The sequence below is a fragment of the Sander vitreus genome, chromosome 21 (genome assembly GCF_031162955.1).
Source record: "Sander vitreus isolate 19-12246 chromosome 21, sanVit1, whole genome shotgun sequence".
In the NCBI taxonomy this organism is placed as follows: domain Eukaryota; kingdom Metazoa; phylum Chordata; class Actinopteri; order Perciformes; family Percidae; genus Sander; species Sander vitreus.
In genome coordinates this window covers 10,264,874-10,288,206 of record NC_135875.1, presented here as the reverse complement: position 1 = coordinate 10,288,206, position 23,333 = coordinate 10,264,874, and the positions used below count along the sequence as shown (strand labels likewise).

Here is a 23,333-nt window from a genome sequence, read left to right as displayed (position 1 = left end):
TTAGTGTTTTTATATGTCTTATACTGTATGTTTTAGTCACATTTTTTGATGCATTATGTAATGTACAACACTCCACATGTTCATTTACAGCGTTTTCCTAGCTGAGATGGGCAATGCTTCCATCAGCATGTAAAACCACACCACTGTGTGGCAGTCAGCTGCAGACTCAGCATGCAGCCTGACGACTGTCCTTCAGAAAAACACAATCTGTGTCAGCTGCATAAAAGCTTTACATTTTTCTCCTTAAGACTTCTCTCAAGGTACTATTTTTTTCTGCTTAAAGTCACAATACACAACATACCATTTAATACACAGACTGACTTTACACAACAACTTAATCTATGTTATCAAAGTGATTTCTGTTATCTGGTCCTTTAAATGGTTTACTCCACTAATAGTTTTAAAAAGTGAGGTAAGTAAGGCCTGTACCTTTATTAGCTAAGTCAATTACAAAAAGCCAGTTAACCGTCCCAACTATTCAGTTCATGCGTTTGTGTGCACCTTAAATTGATATGGTAAAAAAAAAAATTACTGATAGTGATATACTATAAGAATTAAAAAAAAACTATTTAAATGACGTGTGTAGGATATAGGGGGTTCTATTGGCAGAAATACAATATATTATAAATAATTATGTTTTCATTATGTATAATCACCTGAAACTACAAATTATGGTATTTTCTTCAGCTTAGAATCAGTGGGTCCTCTTCCACAGTCCCGCCATGTTGCACTGCCATGTTTCTACAGTAGCTAAGAACGGACAAACCAAACACCGGCTCTACAGAGGGCCTTGGCGATTTTACGTTACCTGAAGGCCACAGTAGGTTCTACTAGCATTTGGTCAGGGAGGCGTTATTATGGATCCCACGTAACTTCTAGGCAAGTCCCGCCCTATGAAGCAGCCCGATTGGTTGGGGTTAGGCATTGACCTTGAGTGGTTAAGGTTAGGATAGCAGATTGGTCAGGGGATAGGACCTGAACAAATCGGGTTACGTTAACTAGCATAAGCATGGACGCCTGGCCAATGGTAGTGTGTGAATGCTATAGAAGGGTGGGCCTTGCCACGAAGTTGCGTGGTTTCCATAATAACGCGTCAGGGAGGGGTATGGGGAGGGGTACTCAGTTGTTTGCAATGCATCTGAAACCTCATCACTAGATGCCACTAAATCCTACACAAAGCTAGATATGACTTAAACTCAAGTTGATCAACTCGTTCAAACACCAAAATGATTTATTCTCACGTTTTAAGTTGATATGGCGACTCTGTTGGCAAACCGTTCCTTATTTACACATCCAGCCGTTACAGAGCAACATTATCATTCATTTGGAGTCGTGTCTCTGACCACCTGATGAATGTTATTCCAGTATTCACTTTTTTTTTAAACCCTGGTTTTTCGTCTAGACCAACTCCTGAGGGAAATATCTGGCTCTTTAGCTTCTAAATGCTCCACTAAGTTCATTAGCTAAGAAAATCTTAACAAAACTAGAGCTACCTGGGCGCTTATAATAAGAGGATTAACACTCATTAACTAATGGCGTTTTTCTATTACATGGTACCTGCTCTACTCGCCTTTTTTGGTTTTCCATTATGAAAAAAAGTCCCTGGTACCAACAGGTATTTTTTTTTAGTATCACCTCCGTCAAGTTTCCAAGCGAGCTGAGGTGATACCATAAGGTGACATATAAACCTGCGGGGCACCGCGGCCGAGCCAAGCCGGGTAGAGCTGGTACTAGCAGTGGGTAAGCGCCATTATTACACTCTATACACCTGGAGAGGATTACATCACACCACTCCAGTTCCTCCATCACATGATGACCCTTTTAATATACAGTTGTATGGCATGGTGATGGGATTCATTAAAGAGGTCACGTAAATCTGGGTGAACAACAAACTTGAAAAAGCTGCCCTGCTAATAATCGCCTCTGACCACAAGCAAACACAAACATGTTGAGAAAACTCTCACTTTCTACTGCCTTTATTGAATTAACTACACTAATAAATCTTAAGTGCCACTTAAAGAAATTCAAGCTTCATCAACAGAGAAGTGAAGGGTTTAAAAATGGTACAGTACTGGCAACGCAACAACACAATACCTCAACACTAAAAGGCCATTCAAATAAAAATACAGGGCTGGCGTAGAGAGAATACAAACATTTATATTAGTTTCAAGACATATATGCAGCTTATATGCATCTGTTTGAGCCCTCAACAGCATCAATTTACTTTCCCTATATTCACACTAAAACCTCCTGCTGTTTAGGGAATGTTATTCAATGTACTTACTAAGCTGGTGAATTCATTAGCATCTTCTTTTCTAGTTTGATGAAAGTGACATAATGCAGACTTGTTATGTGTATTTTGAGTCATAGATATTTTTTTTGCCGATTAAAATGAGAACACTCAGCACCATGATTAGAATCCACTTCAATTACCACACCCAGCAGATATTTTATTTTAGAACAACCACAGATCATGTCTCAGCATCAGCACTGATATGAAACTGGTTGCTAAACACGGTTCTGCCCATTATTTTCTCGATTAATCACTTGTCTATAAAATGTCAGAAAATAGTCACACAGTCCAAGTTGACGTCCTCAAATGTCTGACCAACTGCTTTAGTCCCAAAACCAAAGATATTCAGTTTACTATAATGTACAGTATGACAGGCAAAAGCATCAAATCCTTACATTTAAGACGCTGGTAGTAGCAAATATTTGGCATTTTTGACTAAAAAGATGTTTGGTTCATTTTCTATTGATTGACTAATCGCTTTATAGACTAATCATCAATTTGAATAAACTGTTGTTGACCGTACTTGTCTCAAGTTCCCTGGATTTGTTTTTTTAAGATCAGTAGTTTGCACTACATTCTGAGTTTATATAAATGGGCAGTTAAAGTAAATTGTTATCGTGTGTTTACAAGCTGGAGAAAGCGTTGATTTTTAAAGTGTGCATACCTCAAATTCTCCTTTTGTGTACTTGGCGTCAGGAACACTCACAAACTCATCATCGCCAAACTCTGGAAAACCCTGCGGGTGGAAAACACCAGATTTTATGCTACTTTGAATCATGAGAACACTCATTTCATAACTTTTAGCTAAATGGTATTAAAGTCCTAAGGAAAACTCAAAGAAGCATCTTACATTAAAGTGCCACAGAGTCAGAACAGAGACAACCATGGCGGTCGTGGTCCTGCCTTTGCCGTTGGAGCAGTTAAAAACGAAAGCTGAGTGAGAGTCCTCAGCCAAGGCACTCTTCATGGCCTCCAACAGCTTATCAAAATCCTGAGAACAAGAACACACACAGAGTTTATGTACAAAAATACACACAAACTCTACCACGTCTTTCAATCTGCAACATTAATGAATCATTATTAGGGCTGTCAAAATAACGCGTTAATTTCGATTAATTAATCTGAGAAAAAATAACTCAATAAAAATAACGCAGATTAATCCATTCCATATTGACGTTTGACCCGGAGCCATTCTAGCCACCATTGGACTGTAAAATGAAGGAGGGAGACGAGAATGTTCTGCCTGGATCATTAATTGGAACATTTACTTATAAAAATCTTCTTCCTGCCAACCCTGGCTACCGAAATCTGGTGCCACTGATATGTCTGCGCTTCTCTCTGATGCTCTGAAACACAAACACCGCTGCACTTGACGCTAGTTAACACTATACTCGACAGCAGCTAACGTTAGCCTACCGCTAGCTAGTAGCTGGATTAAACACGGTTAAAATGCTGACAGCTAACGCTAAACGGTGTAAAGTTTGACTGTGTTTTACTGTAGAGGATTCAACACCGGGATGTAACAATCTGCAGCTGCCGTTCAATGAAACTGGTAAACTACAGCCTTGTGGTGCATTTGAAGTTATTGTAAATGTCCTTTTCCCATCTGGTGGTTGTTTTTGTCGTTCAACATCAATTTACTAGTGAAATAAGTTATTGTTATTGTTCTACATTATTATTAAATCATTTAATTTTGACCATATGGCCTTAGCAACAAACAAGCCGTTCTTTAATGTCACCGACTGTTGTTTAGTACCTTTTTAAGAAAGTAAAAAAAGAAAAGAAAAAAAGTATCGGTTCAGGCACCGTTAATTATGTATGTGATTAATTTTGATTAATTAATCACAAAGTATGTAATTAATTAGATTACATTTTTTAATCGATTGACAGCCCTAATAATTATAAAGAAAATGATACAATTCAATACGAGTGGTTGTGAAAAAGTCCAAAATAATTAGATCTGCTTATCATTGTATGGTGAAAAGCTCACAGTAACATTCTCAACCACCAGAGGGAGCACAATGCTTATTCATTGTCACCTCTCATCATTACAAGCAGCAACAAAGGAACCTGTGTGCCTGCATGTTTGTGAGCACATGTGTGTTTGCACCCCTTCATATCATTACCTCCTCGGTGGGCGCACTGCAATCCGGCAGGGGGATGCGTTTGCTGATGAGGCCTTGGTGGGAGCTTTTGTGCTGGTTGAAGATCTCCTGGACTGTCAGGCAGCTTTTAAACATCTTCATCTGTTTCTCTTGCTCCAGGGTCACCTCAAGCCACTTCTGAGCTCGCAGGATCTCCTCTTTCAGAGACGTCTCCAGTTTCTACAGGCCAGGAGGGGACATGAGAGCATTTTCACTTCAACTAGGCCAAATGCTAAAGCTTCTGATGGTAAAACTAGTGACTGTCTCAGGCACTCTTAATCACTTATCCGATTGTAACTGCCCTGAAAAGCATCCAAAAGGCATCATTCTCACTCTACCTCTATTAGCTGGTGGTCAGACAATGGGATAGGAATGTGCTGGTCCAGGCACGAAGGCTCCCTTGGTGTAAAAATCTGACCGTTCCCTTCCAGCACCAACTCCTCCTGCAAGTTGACCCACAACACGTGGTTGTGCTTCCTCTTCTCATCCGTCAGATGGGCCAAAACTGCTCCGGTAGCCTGCACACAGCAAGTTTACAATTAGACTGCAAGGAGCTAGAAGACCGACTCGAGCATCCGGAAATGAGCATGTGAGTCAGTCCTCCAAGTCTATTTGTACACTCATGAATATTCCTGACTGCAAGGATGCATATTGGTGATGATTACAAAATTGTCAGTTTGATGTGGACATTTTCACTGACAATGGGAATGTGCAAAGTCAGTCTTTTACAAATGATACTATACCGTAGATTCCATAAATTCTAAAGTATTATGTGTCCTGACTACTTAAGAGGGACACATATTACAGATAATCCTCTCTCCAAAGAAGTGGTAGTCCCTAAAATAAATTCTCTCATTTTCAATGCTTCAAGATGATGGCTAGGATTTGTGTGATTAAGTATTGTCAGAGCTTTTCTATTCATGATGAGAGTATGAGGGAATCTGCTGCACCTCTGATGTTGGCTGAGCCATTCCATAAACAGGCATCTTGGGCACTCGTCTGAAGTTGACCGCCTTCATCTCCTTCACTGTGCTGAGCACGTCAGGAGCCAAACACTCATCAGCAACCTGCACAGACACACTCAGTTATATATAAAATAAAAGATATAGTGCATTGGAAGATACAGATGATTACATGATTGTGTGAGAAGACTGTGAGAAATATCTTGAAGTAAAGATTGGCGTCATGTGGAGAGCTTTATCAGTATTTTAAAAAAACAGCAGTAGCATTTGTATGCATGATACATCGGTGTCCTGCGGTTTCGGAGGACAGACACAGATGTAATCACAAGTCTAACACCCACGGCATCAATCTTCTGTGTGTGCGCCTGATTTCCTCACCAGGACGCGAGCTCCTCTGGTGACCAGCTCGGCCGGAGCTGACAGCTCTGATAGGTCCATGCAGGCCAGTAACCTGTACAGCCATGTATGGCAGCACATCCACTGGCTGAAGTTGGACACAAAGGCAAGAGGATACTGCAAAATGCAACATATAGTTACAAATCAGGATATTTTAATGGCTTGTAAACGTTTTTACTTTTATATCAATAAAGACATTTACACTGGAAATTCTTTTTACCTGTTCATGAAGGTATGCATTAAATACAATCAAGTAGAAGTAGCGCTCCAAGCTCTGCATGGTTCGGTTTAGAAAGTAGTCTTTGGTACTGCTTCCCTGAGAAACAAACAAAGGCTTCAATATCTGTTCAAAGCAGCGGCTCTTATTTCTTTCTTATTTCTTACTGAGGTTTTTTATTTCTCAAGTAACATCTAAACTAAACTTGCATTTACGATCCCACAGATAAGCATCATCACTAACCTGAATTTGATAATCTTCTCCGATCCCTTCCAGCTTACTCTTGTTTTCATATATTGCTGCTTTTATGTTGTGCATTTCTGAACACAGGGTGATAGCCTGGTCAACCTGTCGGATAAAAACAAGACATTCAACATTTTTGAGTTAGGGTTTTTTTTTTATTTTTTTTTTTTTTTTTATGACAAATAAAAAAACTATTTGATCTTTTAAATCCTTGATTTAAACAACATAAATCAAACATCCACTCCTGAAATGTTTGAGGACGTATAAAAAGGTTTTCCCCAAAAAAGTTCAATTACCGTAGTAGAAGATTCTTAAAACTATTTACAATTACAACTCCTTCTCAGTCCTCAAAGACATTCAATCTATGAATATAAACATTTTCTTTGTTTCAAATGCTTAACTGCTGGACACAAGACGTCTCCTAATTCCCTGAAAAGACACACATTTTTGAGTGGAGGGGGACTTAAATGACCCACAGATGCTCTCTATGTATCGTTTTTATTTTTTAACCAAATGCCGTGATGGTGTACATTATCTGCTTTACCTCTTCCATGACCTGCTGTCCATTAGGCAGCTTGTTGATCAGAGACTGGATGACCTGAAACAATGGTTTGGGCTCTGAAGCTGCGGCTTCTTCAACTCTGCAAAACGAGCCAAACAAGGTCAAGTCCTATTCTACATCTGGCATCAAAAAAGGCTCAATGAATGCAATTTCAAAGCTGCATCTTTACACTGTATTATCAGACGTGTGATAATGTTTTATGTCATTCTCTGGTTTTCCAGATACATTTGATTCAGAGTTCTTACTGTAGTTGTGAATCACCCCTCACACGATTCATGACCAGAGTGCCCAGGATCATGGCTAGATTGGTTCGGCCGACGCCCACCTGGCAGCTGAAGAGCAGAGCAGGCAGCGGACGGGACGCATCATGGCCCAGAGACAAGCTGGGCCTCTCCTGGAAAACAGAGCACATACAGAAGACTGTAAACCACCTTAAGAGATGAACAGTGTTATATCATTAAGGTGGTTAGAGGGGTTAAAACTGGCCTAAATTTGGTTGGAAAATTAAAGTTTTTAGGAAAACATGGCTACATATAACCTACCACACAGTCATTGAAAAGCACTACAGCCAAAGTCAGCACAGTTTCATTCTTGAGGCCTAAACGTTTTTTCACATGCAAATAACCAAATCAATACTTGCTGGTTCTTAATGTCATTTTGGAAATATCTGAGTTGAGATGAGGAAACTGTGTTTTTATAGCCACCAAAATGGGAAGTGAGTGAACAACCTGGAAGTTATAATTGCACTGGAAAATATGAAGGATTGCCATGCCTGAAATCTTTCAACAACAAAAAACTCTAGAAGTGAGACAATTGAGAACTACAAAGAGAACGAGTGAAAGGAAGAGTAAGACAGGACTTTGTAAAGCTCTGATCCAAACACTAAAAAAAGCAGAGCCACTTTCCAACCACAGGGAACTGGACCGGCTGCTGCAAGTCATTCCAAAGAAGGGCAAAACAAGACGAAAAGAACATCCTGTGTGAAGCAGGACGGAAATCAGACCGAGCAGATAAAGAGCAGACATGAAGTGAGTACAAGCTGCAAGTTTTCTGCCATATTTTACACTTATTAGTGAATAATAGCACAGACAGGACAGATTCAAAAGGCTATATGTGGATTAAAAAAAAAAAAGCTACTGTGACCTTTTCGCTACCTCAGTGAGAAAGTCCAGATGCTCTCCAATATTCCAGCCATTAATAACTTTAATGGCACATCAAAACAAGATCGCATCAAGAGAAGCACAACCAAAAAAGGTCTATTTAATTGGTGTATCATGTAGGGGTGATTAAATTAATCATTGCATTGATGTATCGTGACGCGGACCTGGATGATTCTAAATCAATGCAGTGACAGACCATTATAGCCTGCTGATGTTACTTGTTGATTTTCCAGGTTGCTGCTTTTTTAGTTTTTGCCTTTTGTCTGTTGTCTGCTGTGTTCAGACTCAGCTACATTCAGTAAGTGTCTATTTTAAGAGCAAATACAATAAAAGGGGTGTTCACATATATATATATATATATATATATATAAAAAATGATGAGGTGACGCTTCTTGATATTGAATCGATTCGAATCATGAGACCAGTGAAGAGTCACACCTCTAGTATCATGATTGCCGATCTTACCCTGAGTATGTTAACAAATGCGTCAAAGTCTTCTTCCAATGGTGCTCCCTCCATTGGTAGTGGTAATCTGAAGTACCTGCAATACAACAGATTGTTATCTGGAGTTGAACCCGCACCTGTGGTGTGTCAATATTGCACTTATGCAAGTCATAATAAGACACTGCAGATACTGTACACATCTGACCTAAAGTAAGACTCGCCAGCTGAGCTCCCTCATGTTGTTGTTTACTAATCCCACGAGTCGTCGGATAGAAACTTTGCCTGCTTCGACAATCCACGAGGCATGATGGTTGAGATCAAAATCATGGGATCATTTATGTTACCCTAAAAATACACCACCTGCAATTTTAAACTTCATATAATAAAACGTCCTGCTGCTTTTCTTGGACAACAAAACATCAAGATAGTCGGAGACCTGGGGTCCGTTTCAGGAAGGAGGTTTAACAAACTCTGAGTCTAACCCTGATGTCTGAGTTGATTTACCCTGAGATGGGAAACTGAGTTTTCCGTTTCAGAACGCTGATATGAGTTGGTTCAATCAACTCAGAGTAGGTTCACGCTCGTGCACCACCACAATAAAAAGGCAACATGAATGGAGCCATGATACTACGATTCACCACGGTAACAACCACAAACAAACAGGTCGGCGGAAATACTCATGCGCACATACAGCGAGTTAAAAAAGCAACACAGCAGCTGCTGCAAAAGAGAGAATTTGCGTGGGAGAAAATTGCTGCTAGAGTAAATGTGTATATTCCAATATAGGCTAGTGTATCATATTTAATCATAAGTACACCCTAATATTACTGGTTAAATTGTATTGAACCTATAGTCTATTTCATTAATGCAAGTGCAATACTGCGGGCGAAAAAGTACTCCGCCTACTAATCCCACTGAGGCTGCAGCACCGTCATTAACAGAATTATAATTCATAATCTTTTATTTCAAAAGGATTTGCATCATTCACCTGCAATCCTGTGGAACTCATTTTTCATGTCTCTTACTGGTTTGTGTCCAGGGAACACACAAAAAACGTTTCAGAGCGAGTCACACTCTTCTGACAGCGCTTTGCTACAGTGGCTTTACTAATATGCTCCGCATCGCCAATGTTGTAAAGAAAACTGCCGTTTTAAAAAAAAAAAAATGTGACACAAATAATCTGCTGGGATGTAGAGCATGCCCAAGATGGGTGACGTTAGTGATATGAGGACGGATAAGGTTATAGCCTAGGCTGCATAACAGACTGGGAAGAAAAACGATACCGCTCAAATAGGAAGTTATCTGAAAATTAAAATGTCGAGGCTTCAATATCATCTCCCGACATATAACACCCTGCGAAAGGAAATGTCATGTTTTGAGAAAAAAAACAAAGTTTCATAGTCTGCCTAACATGGTTTATAAACCAACATTTTTTTTTTTTATTATTCATGCCAATAACAAACTGTGCTAAAATGTGCCCGATACAGACTGAATGAATGGATGAGGAAATGAAAGAGCGCTGTGTCAGAGGGAGGAGGCTGAGAGAAACTCCAGGTTTCTTGAAGAAAACCTGCTCCCGACCAGGTTAGGTTCACAGGCTCAGTTACCATAGTAACTGACTATGAGGTTAAGTTACCGCTCTTTCTTAAACGGGCTGGAGTTACCCCTCTCTCTCAAGTTTGATTAACCTCTCCTTCTGAAACAGAAAACCCAGAGTTTCCCTCATCTCAGGGTTAACAAACTCAGAGTTTTCACTAAACCTGCTTTGTGAAACGGCCCCCAGAGGGAATAATATATCCTCTTGTCCTGGAAATGTTGTGTGCAGCTCATGACATCTCAAAGCTAATGCTGCTGATCTGATTGCAAACAGGATGCAGCAATCTGTTTGGTTTTTTATGCCCCCCCCCCCCCTTTCTTCTGAAAAAACAGGGCAACCAGCCTTTGCACAAACAAGTGCCGCTATTTATAACCTGCCCTGCATATTCTACGGCATCTAAACTGACATGCGAGGTGAGGAGCTAAGGGCTAATAAAGGAACAATGTAAACAACCTGTAAGCCGGCATGGTGAACATGGGCCTCTTATAGACCTCCTCAGTCACATGGATGTCCTCCTCACACGTGATGGAGATCTTTTGTGGCTCGTCTTTAAAGTACTCAATATCATTGTAGACGTAGAAGATGTTTTCGTTGAGCTTGGCAAAGTCGTGGAGCTGTGGAGGTAGAAAGAGGCAGGTGTTTTAATACTGCTATAAAACTACATTGTGCCAAAAAACTCATGCAGATGTGGTGTAAGTGTGTTCATCACCTCCTTCCTAATAGTGATCTCCAGGCTCTCCACCAGCTCCTCCTTTTCCAGGCCATGAAGGTTCTCGTGGAGGTTTTCCTTCCTCCTCGGGGTGTATGGCACAAAGTTGTCGTCCTTGTGCAGGAAAACCACTGGCTCCTCTCTTACACAGAAGAATATAACCTCCTGCTTGCAAAAGCACAGCACGACAGGCATCAAATAATAGCTTTTCAAAGTAAGTGGCTGTTGCCTTCTACCAACTACACCACTTCCAAGAGCAACTGGAAACTCTGTTGTCATATGACATGCAGCACATGAGTAAGGCCTTTAGAGAAGCCTGACATATAATTTTGTCAATTTCATTTCAATTACGGTCAGTTTTCTAGCTGCTGTAAGCAGAGAGATTCATTTTCCACTGGTACACATGACCGCAACTTTCTGTTTGCTCAGTTCTACAATTCAGCCACAGCCTCCACTGAGCACTTGACTCCACAAATATTTACTGACAACATGGCTAGAAAAGAGGCAGAGCTACACACACACACCAACACAGGACAATTAAGGGCATAAAATCTACTGGTCAACAATTTATCTGAGCTTGTGTGTGTTCTGCCTGTATAAATGTGCATATAAGAGAAAATAACAGTGACCTCGTGTCCTTGCGCCTGGAGCCTCTGAAGAACCTGTTTGAAGCCATTCAGGCTCGGCTGACCCATCCCATACAGCGGGTAGGATCCCTTGACTTGGCGGAAGTTGGGCGCTCCATAGCTGCCCGTGGTATTGAGGACATCTGCCTTGCTGTACACATCCTGGACCATGAAGTACTCCCCCTGGAAGGCAATGCAATTTACATCTCAGAGAATGACTCAACCACAGCATCTCTTCAGCTTCCACTCGAGCACACATAAGAATTTGTAAATTCTGCAGAGCAAATATGTCAACACTTAAGTGGTTAGATAAATCAGAAAATGGTGTTTATGCGTGAAACAACTTGCATCCTCACTGGAATTTTAAGCTTTTTAGTCTTTAGTTCGTCACCCACACTGAAACACCATAACAATCAGAAAATCAGTCTCCTTCCTCCTCTTTCTGTTGGCAAATAACAAAACTGACAGAGTCTGGTTATTCTGTTGTCTCAACAGGTTAAATCTCTGCTCTGTCGCCTCCAACTCTCAAAGATTAGTATGTCAAAATCTCTCAAAATATTGACATTTTTACAGTTTCCATTGTCAGTGTAAAGTACAAAATAACGGTGTGATTGTGGTTCACATTAATTCCTACACTGCTGCACTTTAACTATCAATCAAATCACCATTTTTCTCTTCGAAGTTGTCTATAAACATAAATATACATCACTGACTAGGGATAGGTTCTGATAAAAGGTTCCAGGTTGATAAAATATCCAGATTTGTGAAGCTCCACGGGCAACAAATCCCTTCAAATCTTTTATTCACAATCGCTTTTGCCTCTTTCTAAAAAAGAAATTGAACTACAAAATGCAATGTTTGCAGGAGAGTACTCACGACAAAGGAGGGGGAACTACAAACCACTTGCTTAACTATATAAATCTACCGTCCATCATTTTAAAGTTAGAGCATTTTGAATTGGTACGATTAGCAGATTCTGGATCCAGATTTGGTAACATGCTATCAAACCCCATCTCTACTCAAAACATCCGTACTGTGATCTTAACATTTCTGATACACAACAAGAGTGCGAGCAGACATATTTGTATGTTCTGGAAAACATCTCGAGGTTGGCGTTTTCAGATATTTTTCCACTCTGTAGAGTGTTTTTGAAAAGCACTGTTTTTTTGGTTGTGAAAAAAATGATTTGCTTAGTGTGGCCAAAACAGAGAGTAAAATATGTGTTTTCAAATTCATGTGGACATGATCTTACTGTAGGTGAACTCACTGGCCTATGTATACACATGTAAACAGATGCTGTGTGTGACAAAACACTGCATGTCTGAACAGACACAGCAGAGGTGACAGAACAGATCAAAGCCCTGATAGCAGGGTGACAACATTCCTGTTTCAATGGCTGTCCCAGATCATAAAACAGCGCATGACAATGTTCCTATGCCACTCTGCAATTTGGACACGTGAATGTGAAAAGAGCAGACATGAAGACAGGTGAGATGAGCCCACGTCTTTCCACGACAGCGCTGTGAGGTATGTCATTACCTGCACCAAGTAGTGCTCGGGCATAGTGTCTGATATCCGGCCCACTTTGTAGTTGGTCTTGAGGATTTCATCGTGAATCTGAAATTCCTGTCTGCAATTATACCTGTAAAACAGAACACAGAACAGCAGGTCTGGAAGGTAAGGAGAGGTCAATTCAATTATCAGCTACTATTTGCCAGGCCTGGTTTGACAAATGTTAAGATTATGGGGGCAAACACTTCGGCTGAGGGTGGGGGATGTCACCACAGTGATCAAAGAGGATTAACACCCAATTGTGAGAACGCAGATTCGAGGAGGGACTTACGTGATGACGACAGGTGCGACTTTGTTGGTGATAATGGACTTGGCCTTGTTGTTGTGGATGTTGACTGTCTGAAAGGGGCTCATGCTGAGAGACTGCCTGCTGTCGGCCATCCCGTTGGCAATGACACTCTCAAGTGGCGACGCTACAGAAACAGGCTGTGGCGCGGCACTGGCAGTTGTACCCATGCTCCACAAGCAGCTGTGGATGACATCGCAGCGGACTCAGAAACAGGAAGCAAACACACTCGCACACATACATAAAACCGCGTATACTGTGGCAACACATACAGTATATTTGGAGAAGTACAGCAACATCGAGCAGCTAGCATGGCTGTAGACTCTTAGTCTACAGCGATCGACACCCCCACTCATATCTGTACACCAAATATGAAGCTACAGCCAGCAGCCAGTTAGCTTAGCTTAGCATGTTGTTTTAAGACTTACATTTTTGTACCAATTAAGAAAACAAGATGAAAAGTGTTAATTAGTGAGCTTTTGAGGTGCTGGTAGGCAGTTTTTGTGTTACTTTGAGACAGAGCCAGGCTAGTTCTTTCCCCCTGTTTGCAGTCTCTGTGCTAAGTTAAGCTAACTGCAGACATACGCGTACAGACATGATAAGTGTCCTCTCATCTAAGTCTTGGCAAGAAAGTAAATGAGCCTTCCCCAAACATCAAACTATTATTTAAACTGAGCTTTTGTTTTTAAATTTAGCATTTATGATGCACATTCATGCAGAGGTTTAAAAAAAATTTAAGCACACATGCATTTCATCAAGCAGCTGATTCGAAAAACTGTAAATAGAAGTTATTCTCTACAGATACTGTGAAACTGCTTCCGCTATTATTTCTGATTAATTACATGAAAAGAACATGGAACAGATTGAACCTGTCTGATGCCTTTGTATCTGACAAAGAGCCAGTTTAGGCTACAGTATGTGATAAATTACGTCATAAATGTTAATCATGCAATATAAATAAAAATATTAACAGAAGCAGTTATGGGAGTCTTTTGAGAGAGATGGGACATGCAGAGGTTTAGCCAATGACTCATGAAATGCTCTTTTTAGGTTTAGTCAGCACTCAAATTACAATCCATTCATTTAATTTCTCTATGACTCAATCATGGTGGCATGGGATTGGAGTCAAGTCTGACAGTATTCATATTTTAATCATACAGCTTGAGACGTAGCACTCAGACCCCCACGCAACCCAGCCACAGGTTTCAAGCAAAACCTCCTCCCCTCTGAATAAACAGTGAGCTTTGCAGGGAGCTCTGCTGATAAACAAACAAGCCTTCCGACAAGTTAGCAGTCAGGAGTTAACACTGCTCCTCAACATCACTTATAACATGTAGCTGGTCAGGAACCTAGCAGGTCACCAGAGCACACAAACAGAGGAAGACACACACAAATACACATAAACCCTTAAGGAATACACAGAAAAACACAGTATGTCACCCAACACACACTCACAGATACACATATTGCGCTGCAAAGTATAGACCATAAGCACAGAATCAATCCAACAACAAAATCAGCTTGATGCCACAGGGTCAAAGCACCTCTGTGTGATCATCAGCTTTCTATAGAGTGGACTCTCATTGTGGAGAGAGAAGTGCCGGGTGAGTCATCACTACTCTCCTCTTTGTTGCGTCTGGGGCTGAGTGGGCAGGTCAAGCTTGTACTCCCAGACCTTTTGATTTGGTAAAAAGATTCTCTCTCTCAAGCACAACGGGGGAAGACAACAAACTTATTGATTTGCTTGTTACTTTGTTTGCCATGGTTAAAGAAAATACAGATACAAAAACTAAAATGTTTTTTACAGCTTGACCTCAATAATAACTTTAGAGTAAAACGTCTGAAGATTAAAATGAGGCTGAATCTCTACCCAAGTTCCATAAAAGGAAGCAAAGTTTTCAAGACTACTGTGCTCCAGCTGCCCAAATCTATTTGAGACCTCACCACATGCCGAAAGCATCCCCGATGCCATAATTTTGCGACTACCACAAGGAAAACAACAAAAAAACGCTCTCCACACTGCAACAATCCACTAAAGTGTGACATCTTACGTGTGAGATGAGGAGCGATTTGTACTTCCAGATCCTTTTTTTTGCTGCTTGTTTTCCGCCATGGTGGGTGAGAAAAGGAGTGTGAGAACTTGGCATCACATTCAAAAAGAAATCTTCCTCTTTTGAAAGCCCTTCGGCCAGCCCGTCGGGGGGGAAAAACCCTCGTGGGAGCTCAAAGTGCCCAGTCGCTTGGCATTGGGCAAAAACGTTCCAGCTTTCAGACAGCGTCCTACTCACGCTCGTCCTCCCTCCAATATGATGCTGGAGAGTAGATTCATGCAAGAGACTCAAATCTCTACGGAGGGGACCAAAGGAAGTAGAAGCACATCTGGCAGACAGATGGCTAAAGTTCAGCTCCCTTTCACAGGGACGTTGTGCACAAAGACGACACAGTTGACTCTTGTGATGTACTGCAAGCAGTACAAAAGGAACACGCCGGAATCATAACTCAATTAATCAATCGGCAGAAAATGTATTATTTATCTAGCAAAAATGCCAAACGTTCACTGCTTACAGCTTCTCAAATGAGAGGATGTAGTCTACTGCTTTTCTGTGTTTAACAAAACTGTAAATTTCATATTTTAAGTTTCAAAGACATTTTTTTGAGTTCTTGGAGCTTGTGATGGTCATTTTTTACTATTTTTGGCACTTAAGTAATTAAAACAAAAGATTATGGTCATTCTGTGTTTTTCATATTTTGTAATTTAATTATTATTACTAGTCAAGTTTCAAGATCCATCCCAGAGTCCAATGATAGAGGGTGTTGCATGCAGATCGTAAAGCCGTTTAAAGAATATTTGGGATATGTGATTTTGAGCGAAAATTTACTTGAATTAATAGTAACAAAAATAAACAGTTGCAGCCCTGGTGTCATGTTTAGGTATAATATTAAACATAATAGATATAAGATACCTTCTGTGTCTCCTTGACTTCCTATTTGGATTGAAAACAGAGCTTACAGTGCATTCCTCACAGTAAAGGGCATTTACATAGCAAACCCTTTTCAATCTCTGTCACTTTAAGGACATTTAATCAGTAGGTTTCTTTACCCACGACCACAGTCATGCACGATAATATGCATGTTCTAATGTGGCTTGGTCGAAGGCTATAAAACACTCCCTACAACTGATTCTCCCCTTTTCCTCATCCGTACTAGAACTTCCTATATCATATCCCATGTGGTGTTTTTTTTGTAAAACGTCTGAATGTTAAATGAGGCTAACTGACACTTTCTGACAGAAGCTTCGGTTTAACAGGCCTCCAAAGGAAATGTGACATTCTTAATGCTGCAGCAAACACAGCACGCTCACTGAAACTGGTACATTGAAAACCCTCCTCTGTCTTACCTTAACAGCCTGTCACCTCTGTCGCGAGATCATGGTGCACACACACACTTTGATACGGAAGTTCCTGCTTCACACAAGCTCAGCTTGTCAGCCACACTGATTTCAGCATGGGCAGGCTTGGTCTAGCAGGCAGGCAGGCAGCCGGGGCGGAGGCCCGAGTAGAAATAGCCCTCAGTCATAAACATCCTCCTGGAGATCCAATCAAGGCAACTCATCAGAGAGGCTGTTTATCCCACATGTCAACCAGAGTAGTGTCGCACTGCTTGTGACGCCAATAAAATGATGAGGATTACAGCGCAAAAAAGTAAATGGCCAAACAAAAACAAGATGATGATGAGTTCACCTTTTTGCATTTCAGCCAGCCAGGCCGTGAACAGCTGGTCAAAGTTAGCAAAAGGCACTAATATTTAAATTAACTGGTTGCACAGTAACAATAAGGACCATGGAAACTGCAACCTCCTGCCAGCATTGCTCCATTTAGGGCTGCCCCATTTAAATTCAGCCGGTGTCCCAACTTTGCTGTAGCAACGTCTTCAGACAAAAGGGCCTGAGTGCAGACAGGAAAGAGCGTGCAGCTGCAGGATGCATCTGTTGGTGGCCCCGAGGAAGGATGCAGAGCACTCTTCATTCACAAGAGATGCAGGGGTTCAAGGGAGATCACTTTGTAACGCTTAGGAGATCTTTCAACACAACCTCCCACATCAAGATGAAGAAGAGAGCTGCAAGCGTGGCAGCAAGAACCACAAATAAAAGTCCAAATTCAATGCAACATTGCTCATCTTATTTAAGGATCCTGGGCATTGCTGGTCTCCTTGGAGGCCACTCGTTCAGTCTGCCAATGTTAAAGTCTGAAAGCCTGCCAGCTGCACAAAACCACATAAAGACGAGAGAATCATAGTAATGCTGTGATGCTGATGTTGCATATGTTGCTTCAGAAATCTGCCTAAAACATTTGCAGGAATGTGCAAAAAGACTTTTAATCATTGCTCAAGAACCTAATCTAATGTATGCAATTTAAAAGGTTTGGTGTAATGCAATCCTCATCTTATTTAAAACAATAACACAATGCCCCACGGTCTCTCACTCATCACAGGATACTAGACCACCAAACCCTTCAATACAACCCAGTCACACATGCCCCGGCCGAGGAAGTGCAAGCACACCTTGACAGGAAATGCTTAGTTGTACTTTCTGAAACTACCTCCCCGCAGCTGTACACATATTTCATCAATGAGGTTAAGGGTTACATACAGGCGTGATTCCACAGGACATTGCTAGTTCCTAAGCTAAATATCAGTGCTGCGCGGAAATGAGCTCAGTGCTTCCTCTGCAGAAAATCCTTTTTGTTCTCCTTCGACTGTTCCGAAGACCTCATTGTGAATTTGTGTCAACCTAAAGCTCTGATGTTTGTTTTTGTTCAAAATAAATCACTTAACTGCCTGTTCAAAAGGAGACTGAGGTGAAAAGGAAGCCATGTGATGCATTGTTTAGGGATGTATTTTCCAAATCAGATCAAACTACCCCCAAAATAGCTTTCGCACTGCAAGACAGATTTAACAGACTGACTGGAAAACAACTGACTGAAAGGCACTTTTTTCCAGTTAAAGCAGCAAATCCACTGGGACGCAAAAACAAACTATGCTACTGCAGTGAATATGACATAAATCACATGAATGAATACATTCTTGCTTTCACAGCTCAACACGGCGCTGCTAAAAAGGGGTTTGCAAATCTATTTTTAAAACCCTGCCTGTAATTTATTTAATCTCAAGACGGCAATTTTATTCCCCTATGATTTCAAGCCTGCCGTAACGTGGTTTTCATTTTTTCGTAACCCCAGCGTCTGACCGCAATATCCAGTCAGTCAGCCCCACCAGGCCAACTGACAGCATTTCTTTTAGTCACTGCTGCCTTAGAGAACCTCTCTCTGTTTAATAAGTTTCGCTCGGCGCTCAAACTGAAGTGGTAAACTTGTGTATGCACAAACACATCCTGACTAAGCTGCTGCATTTTAAGTCGACATAGAAACCTGTCAAACAGGCGCAGGTCCTCTTCTAAAGGAATGAGAGCGAACACTTCAGAGGAGAGACTAGGCATCACATGCCATGAAGAATGTAATCCATGTAGCTATGTGAACATCAAACATGAATGTGTTCAACCAAAGGATACCTCTCTGTAAAAGGGAAAGTAGCTTTTATATTCTATCATAGATAAAGATAACTTTTAGCTTGACACAGTTGCATAGTTTAAATTTCAGTCCCAATTATGCAATACAAATCACACAGGGCTTCTGAATCGATATTTAGACAATGTAAGTTTCCTTTTGTATTCATCAGAAACATATTAATGATAGTGACCACAAATCTGCAGCAGGACTCAAGTATAATAACAGAAGTATCACAACTATACCTGACATTCAGCTGATCAGTCCATCATCCAAGAGAAGCTTGAATCTCTGAGGAACACAGTGAAAAAAAACAGAAAATAGTGGGTTAAAAATAACCAAAATGACTTCTCTCCGGCAGGCGGCACACCAGTCTCAATCAGACATCCTCGCTGGCATCTCTCTCTCTCTCTGATCTGTGAGGCAATCTGTCTCTTCCCGCTGATCACACTATGGCAGGCAGCGGTCTCGCATCATTAACAAGTCCTTATAAAGCAAGTCAGTGAACGTGTCCTTCAGTCAGAACAGATCCCAGACAAGCAATCTGCAGTAGAAGGCAGAGGGGGGGACACAGCTCTCCGTCTGAGGAGGTTTAGATGGGTGATGGCATGCTCCCTTGTTTTTAATGTGACTTTTTTGGTATGCAACCCGCATGAGGTGCAAGGCTGCTCACGCATACTGGGGATTTGTGTGTGCAATTGTGTGTGTGTGTGTGTGTGTGTGTGTGTGTGTGTGTGTGTGGGGGGAATGTGTAAAAAGGATGTGGAGGCGGAACCAGAGAGGCTTACTCTTCATCAAGTCCGCTATCCAATCACTACCGGAGTGTCCTGGCAGCATAATGCCTCCCACGCATGGCAGACCTTTTAACAACTATCTCAAACCCATAAATTAAACCTTCAATTATAAAACTTATTATAATCAGCTGCAGCAGTTAACCCTCACTGACGTGATGTAATGTAGACCTGCCAGGAGGCTGACAATCAGTAACAACTGCACACAGATGACATCACGTAAGCCTTATTCACTATGATGCTCTAATTACTCCATTCATTAGTGGTTAACACATGCCATGTTGAAGGCAAACAAGGCTTACAGCTGGGCAAACACTTAGATTTAAGCTTGAGGTTCAGCTGCAAAGGGCTGTGTGCTCTACTTTCTGTAGTCGTTACCCTGAGGTCAGACCATCACATCATGCACTCATTTTCCTATTTCATCCTGTGGGCTGTATACAGCAAGAACAAAGTAAACGGTATCCAGTGAAAATATGCCTGCACAACCTTCTACACATACAGTACATGACAACTATGACTCGAAATAAGTAAACAAAACAACAACATCAAGTATATTCTCTGACTGGCTGCCTGTGAGAATATTTTCTGACATAAGTATGTGTAATCAACAGTCTGTCACACGATAATGTCAAAATTAAGCGCATTTACAAACGTGGCGAGTTGTTTTCGAGATATGGACGTAAAATCTACTGCTGCCACACCTGTTCCTTCCTTCCTGCAGCAGCGAAGACTCTGATGTTCTGGCAACAAGATGAATGTGAAACAAAACCCTCCTATAGCCCGCAAACGTCAAAACATGAATAAATCGATGAATGAGCGATCATAAACATGATTCACTTTTCTAGGGGGGGTTGTGACATCCAAACCAAATATCAAAAAACAAGAAGCTGTCTAGTAGATGTTACTAAAAGATACAGAATTTAAATTAAATAAAGCAACAAAAACAAAAAAAAGGTACCAAATGACACATCTAGTTACTCTGATAGTTTCACACCCTTCATTTCCTTCCGATTTGTTCATTAGATGGCGATAAAGCAGAGTATATGGAGTAATAGGATGTACTGTGAGAGATTAAGAAACACTTCCTCTCTGCTAAAAGTCCCCAGTGGAAGTAAGAGCATACGGCTAATATCACCTGTCTTGTCCAAATCCTTTATTGGGTCTGGTGTCTGTCTTACCCCCAAAAAAAACTATTTGCTAAAAGCCTTGTAACAGCAACAGGAAAGGAGAAGATAGTAAAGGAGAATATTTCACCTCAGCCAAAGTTCAGCTGCTTGGAGCAGTATATGGGCATGATAGTAAAATGACTATTATTTTGATGCAATATTAACTTTCTAACTGTTCTTTATATTTTCTTGCAGTTTAGGGACATTACTTTTCCTTTATAAAAAAAAAAATACAGTCAAGTTTTAAATAAAATCGCCAACATTAATGCTTTTGGGAAGAGAAAATTACCCCCAAAGAGACAAACTCTGGACCATATTAAATATACTCTTGAGTACAGTGACCAAACAAGATTTCTCCAGTCACTGCGACACAGATGTTCATTATCTTATGACAACTATTTCAACTCTAAACAGGTGCTTATACGGTAACTTAACAGATACTTTAAAGGCTGTGAATTTGGATCAAAACAATCAGACTCTAAAATATGTTATGGGACTCAAAATAAAAGAGAAATATCTCATTTGCTGAAGCAACCCTGGTGTTTAGGGCGTTACTTGCCTGAAGAAACCGCAGACCTTACTGGACCCCCGTTTTGAGTTTATCAGTTCCAGACCAATAGCCCTACTATATAGTTCATAATAAAGCAACATTTCACGCCAGAAAATCAGCAACTTGTCAAGTTAAGCCTGAGAGGAATAACGTTTATTTACTATTCCTCTTATCAAGAGGATCCAAGAATAAATAGCTCAATCATTTCTGATCCAGGTGTCCATTCATCGAGGAGTTTCATGCTCTCACTCTTGATTAATTGTGATGTTCACGGTTTGATCTGCTCTCTCGGTTGTCAAAAGCCAGTTTCTGTCTTCCCCCAGGACGTAAGGTAAAGTGATATGAACAGAAGAGAATAATCCCAGCTGCACAGGCTTAATCAAATAACAGCCGGGACTACAATACATCAAAGGGCATACTGTGCTTTGACTTACTGCGCTTTGGACTTTTTTTCTCTTCACATTACCCCTAATGGGAAAAATGAACATGTCTTGGTACAGTTAAGGAACGTTGACCATGTCTATGGGCATTATTTTGCACTGAAGAAATATATTCAGCGATATATTATGTATATTATATAATGTGCTGGCATTCACAAATTATTCCTGACTAAAAGTGGGTTTTTTTTCTACCTGAGCTGATAACAACATATCACATGTTGGCCATAATATAGTATATTTGAGCATGTAAGTTCATGTTTGACCTTTGGGAACAACATGTGTAACAAAATAAACTAACTTACTAGCTTTTCAGAGCTTTCAACCATGTCTTCTTAAGTGAAGAAGCTAGTAAATGGCTCATTGAGCTTAGATGATTTCACGTTCAATATGGCTTTATTTGGATATTTATTTATTTTACAAAAATACATTCAAGCCAGTAAAGTTCTGTATTTGCTATTAATGTTATCCATGTGTGGAAGTTGTTGTTTTGGGCAGTGTTTCCTGTTTTGTGAAAAGCTACCAAAATATCCTCTAATTATGAGTAGGTGCAAATGTTATAATAGAGCCAAAGTAGTAGTTATGTAGTGCATAATCCAAACGTTTTACATATATAAGTCAATGAGAACATGTGTTTTCAAGGAAAATAAAAGCATAAATTGACATTTATCTGAAAATGTGCTTGTCTTTATGTGTTTGCCTGATGATAATGAGCTACCAACGGGATGTCATAGCATACCCAACTTTGTATCATTCATCACTGCCAAATCATTGGCTAGATGCAGTGCACAATACAGCAGGCATGGAGATTGGGGGGTGCCAAGCACATGTATGCCCCATCAACCACACAAACACTTCGCATTATGAACATAGCCTACTCTTCACTCTTTCGCAGTGCACAGCTGCAAATACGTGCAATGCATACTTGATAAAGGTGTTCATAAACTGTGAGAGTCTTAGCATCCAAAACGGCATGAATGTTAACTTCTCGGCTGCGGTGGCTCGTGCAACAAGAGCCGTAAACTTTTAAAGCTACTCACCATTTCAGCACACGGTGGGTGGAAAAAAAGCGTCTGGCGTCTGAAAACAGGTTTTCAGTAGTCGGTTTGTCCGGTGTGGAGGATGTAGCCGAGTGCACCGGTCTCTGTTTATGCTACTGGAAGAAAACAACATCCATTGATTTTTTTGGGTCCTTTCTCGGGAAATTTACGAGGAAAAGGATTTCGCTATGTGACTAAAAGACGGACAGCGCATGCGCAGTCTGCGGTCATCATCAGATGCTCTCTGCTAGTCTCACCAACCATAATTATTCACATCCCAACATCACTAAAATATGAATTACTGAGCTTTGTGACATTGTGGTTGATTCAGTTCTATATCTTGAGAAGAAAGTTTGAAAAATACAAAAATCTGATATATTTCATGTTATTGTGCTAACAGTATTAATGGTCCCCACATAAAACTATAGCCTATTACAGAAATATTAGTATTAAAGGAATCATAATATCAACTTCAAAACCCCATAAATATGGTCACTCAAAATTAAATATTGACCATACGCTTTAAAGCCCTAAAGTGAATTAGTATTATAAGTGAAGCTCTGGAAGTTAAAATAGG

At 40.6% G+C, this 23,333-nt stretch overlaps 1 protein-coding gene across 6 annotated transcripts in view; it reads right to left on the bottom strand.

The window, feature by feature from the left end:
* Window positions 1-22,942, bottom strand: part of pald1a (phosphatase domain containing paladin 1a) — a 52,215-nt gene extending 29,273 nt beyond the window's left edge. Inside the window, exons 1-18 of one of the 6 annotated variants that reach the window (XM_078278875.1) lie at window positions 22,757-22,942; window positions 19,018-19,063; window positions 13,197-13,394; window positions 12,893-12,995; window positions 11,357-11,536; window positions 10,728-10,892; window positions 10,472-10,632; window positions 8,443-8,518; window positions 7,063-7,211; window positions 6,800-6,896; window positions 6,256-6,360; window positions 6,016-6,111; window positions 5,778-5,912; window positions 5,388-5,504; window positions 4,776-4,955; window positions 4,420-4,617; window positions 3,144-3,284; window positions 2,958-3,029 (exon numbers count right to left, since the gene is read on the bottom strand). In XM_078278875.1, coding sequence (XP_078135001.1) covers window positions 2,958-3,029; window positions 3,144-3,284; window positions 4,420-4,617; window positions 4,776-4,955; window positions 5,388-5,504; window positions 5,778-5,912; window positions 6,016-6,111; window positions 6,256-6,360; window positions 6,800-6,896; window positions 7,063-7,211; window positions 8,443-8,518; window positions 10,472-10,632; window positions 10,728-10,892; window positions 11,357-11,536; window positions 12,893-12,995; window positions 13,197-13,381 — 2,160 coding nt within the window. In that variant the 5' untranslated portion in view covers window positions 13,382-13,394; window positions 19,018-19,063; window positions 22,757-22,942. Of the gene's footprint in view, window positions 1-2,957; window positions 3,030-3,143; window positions 3,285-4,419; window positions 4,618-4,775; window positions 4,956-5,387; window positions 5,505-5,777; window positions 5,913-6,015; window positions 6,112-6,255; window positions 6,361-6,799; window positions 6,897-7,062; window positions 7,212-8,442; window positions 8,519-10,471; window positions 10,633-10,727; window positions 10,893-11,356; window positions 11,537-12,892; window positions 12,996-13,196; window positions 13,395-15,262; window positions 15,513-16,608; window positions 16,773-19,017; window positions 19,422-20,211; window positions 20,230-22,756 lie in introns of those variants that run through there. The other 5 variants (XM_078278876.1, XM_078278878.1, XM_078278874.1 and 2 more) reach the window with 5 other exon arrangements.
* Window positions 22,943-23,333: the final 391 nt, after the last annotated feature.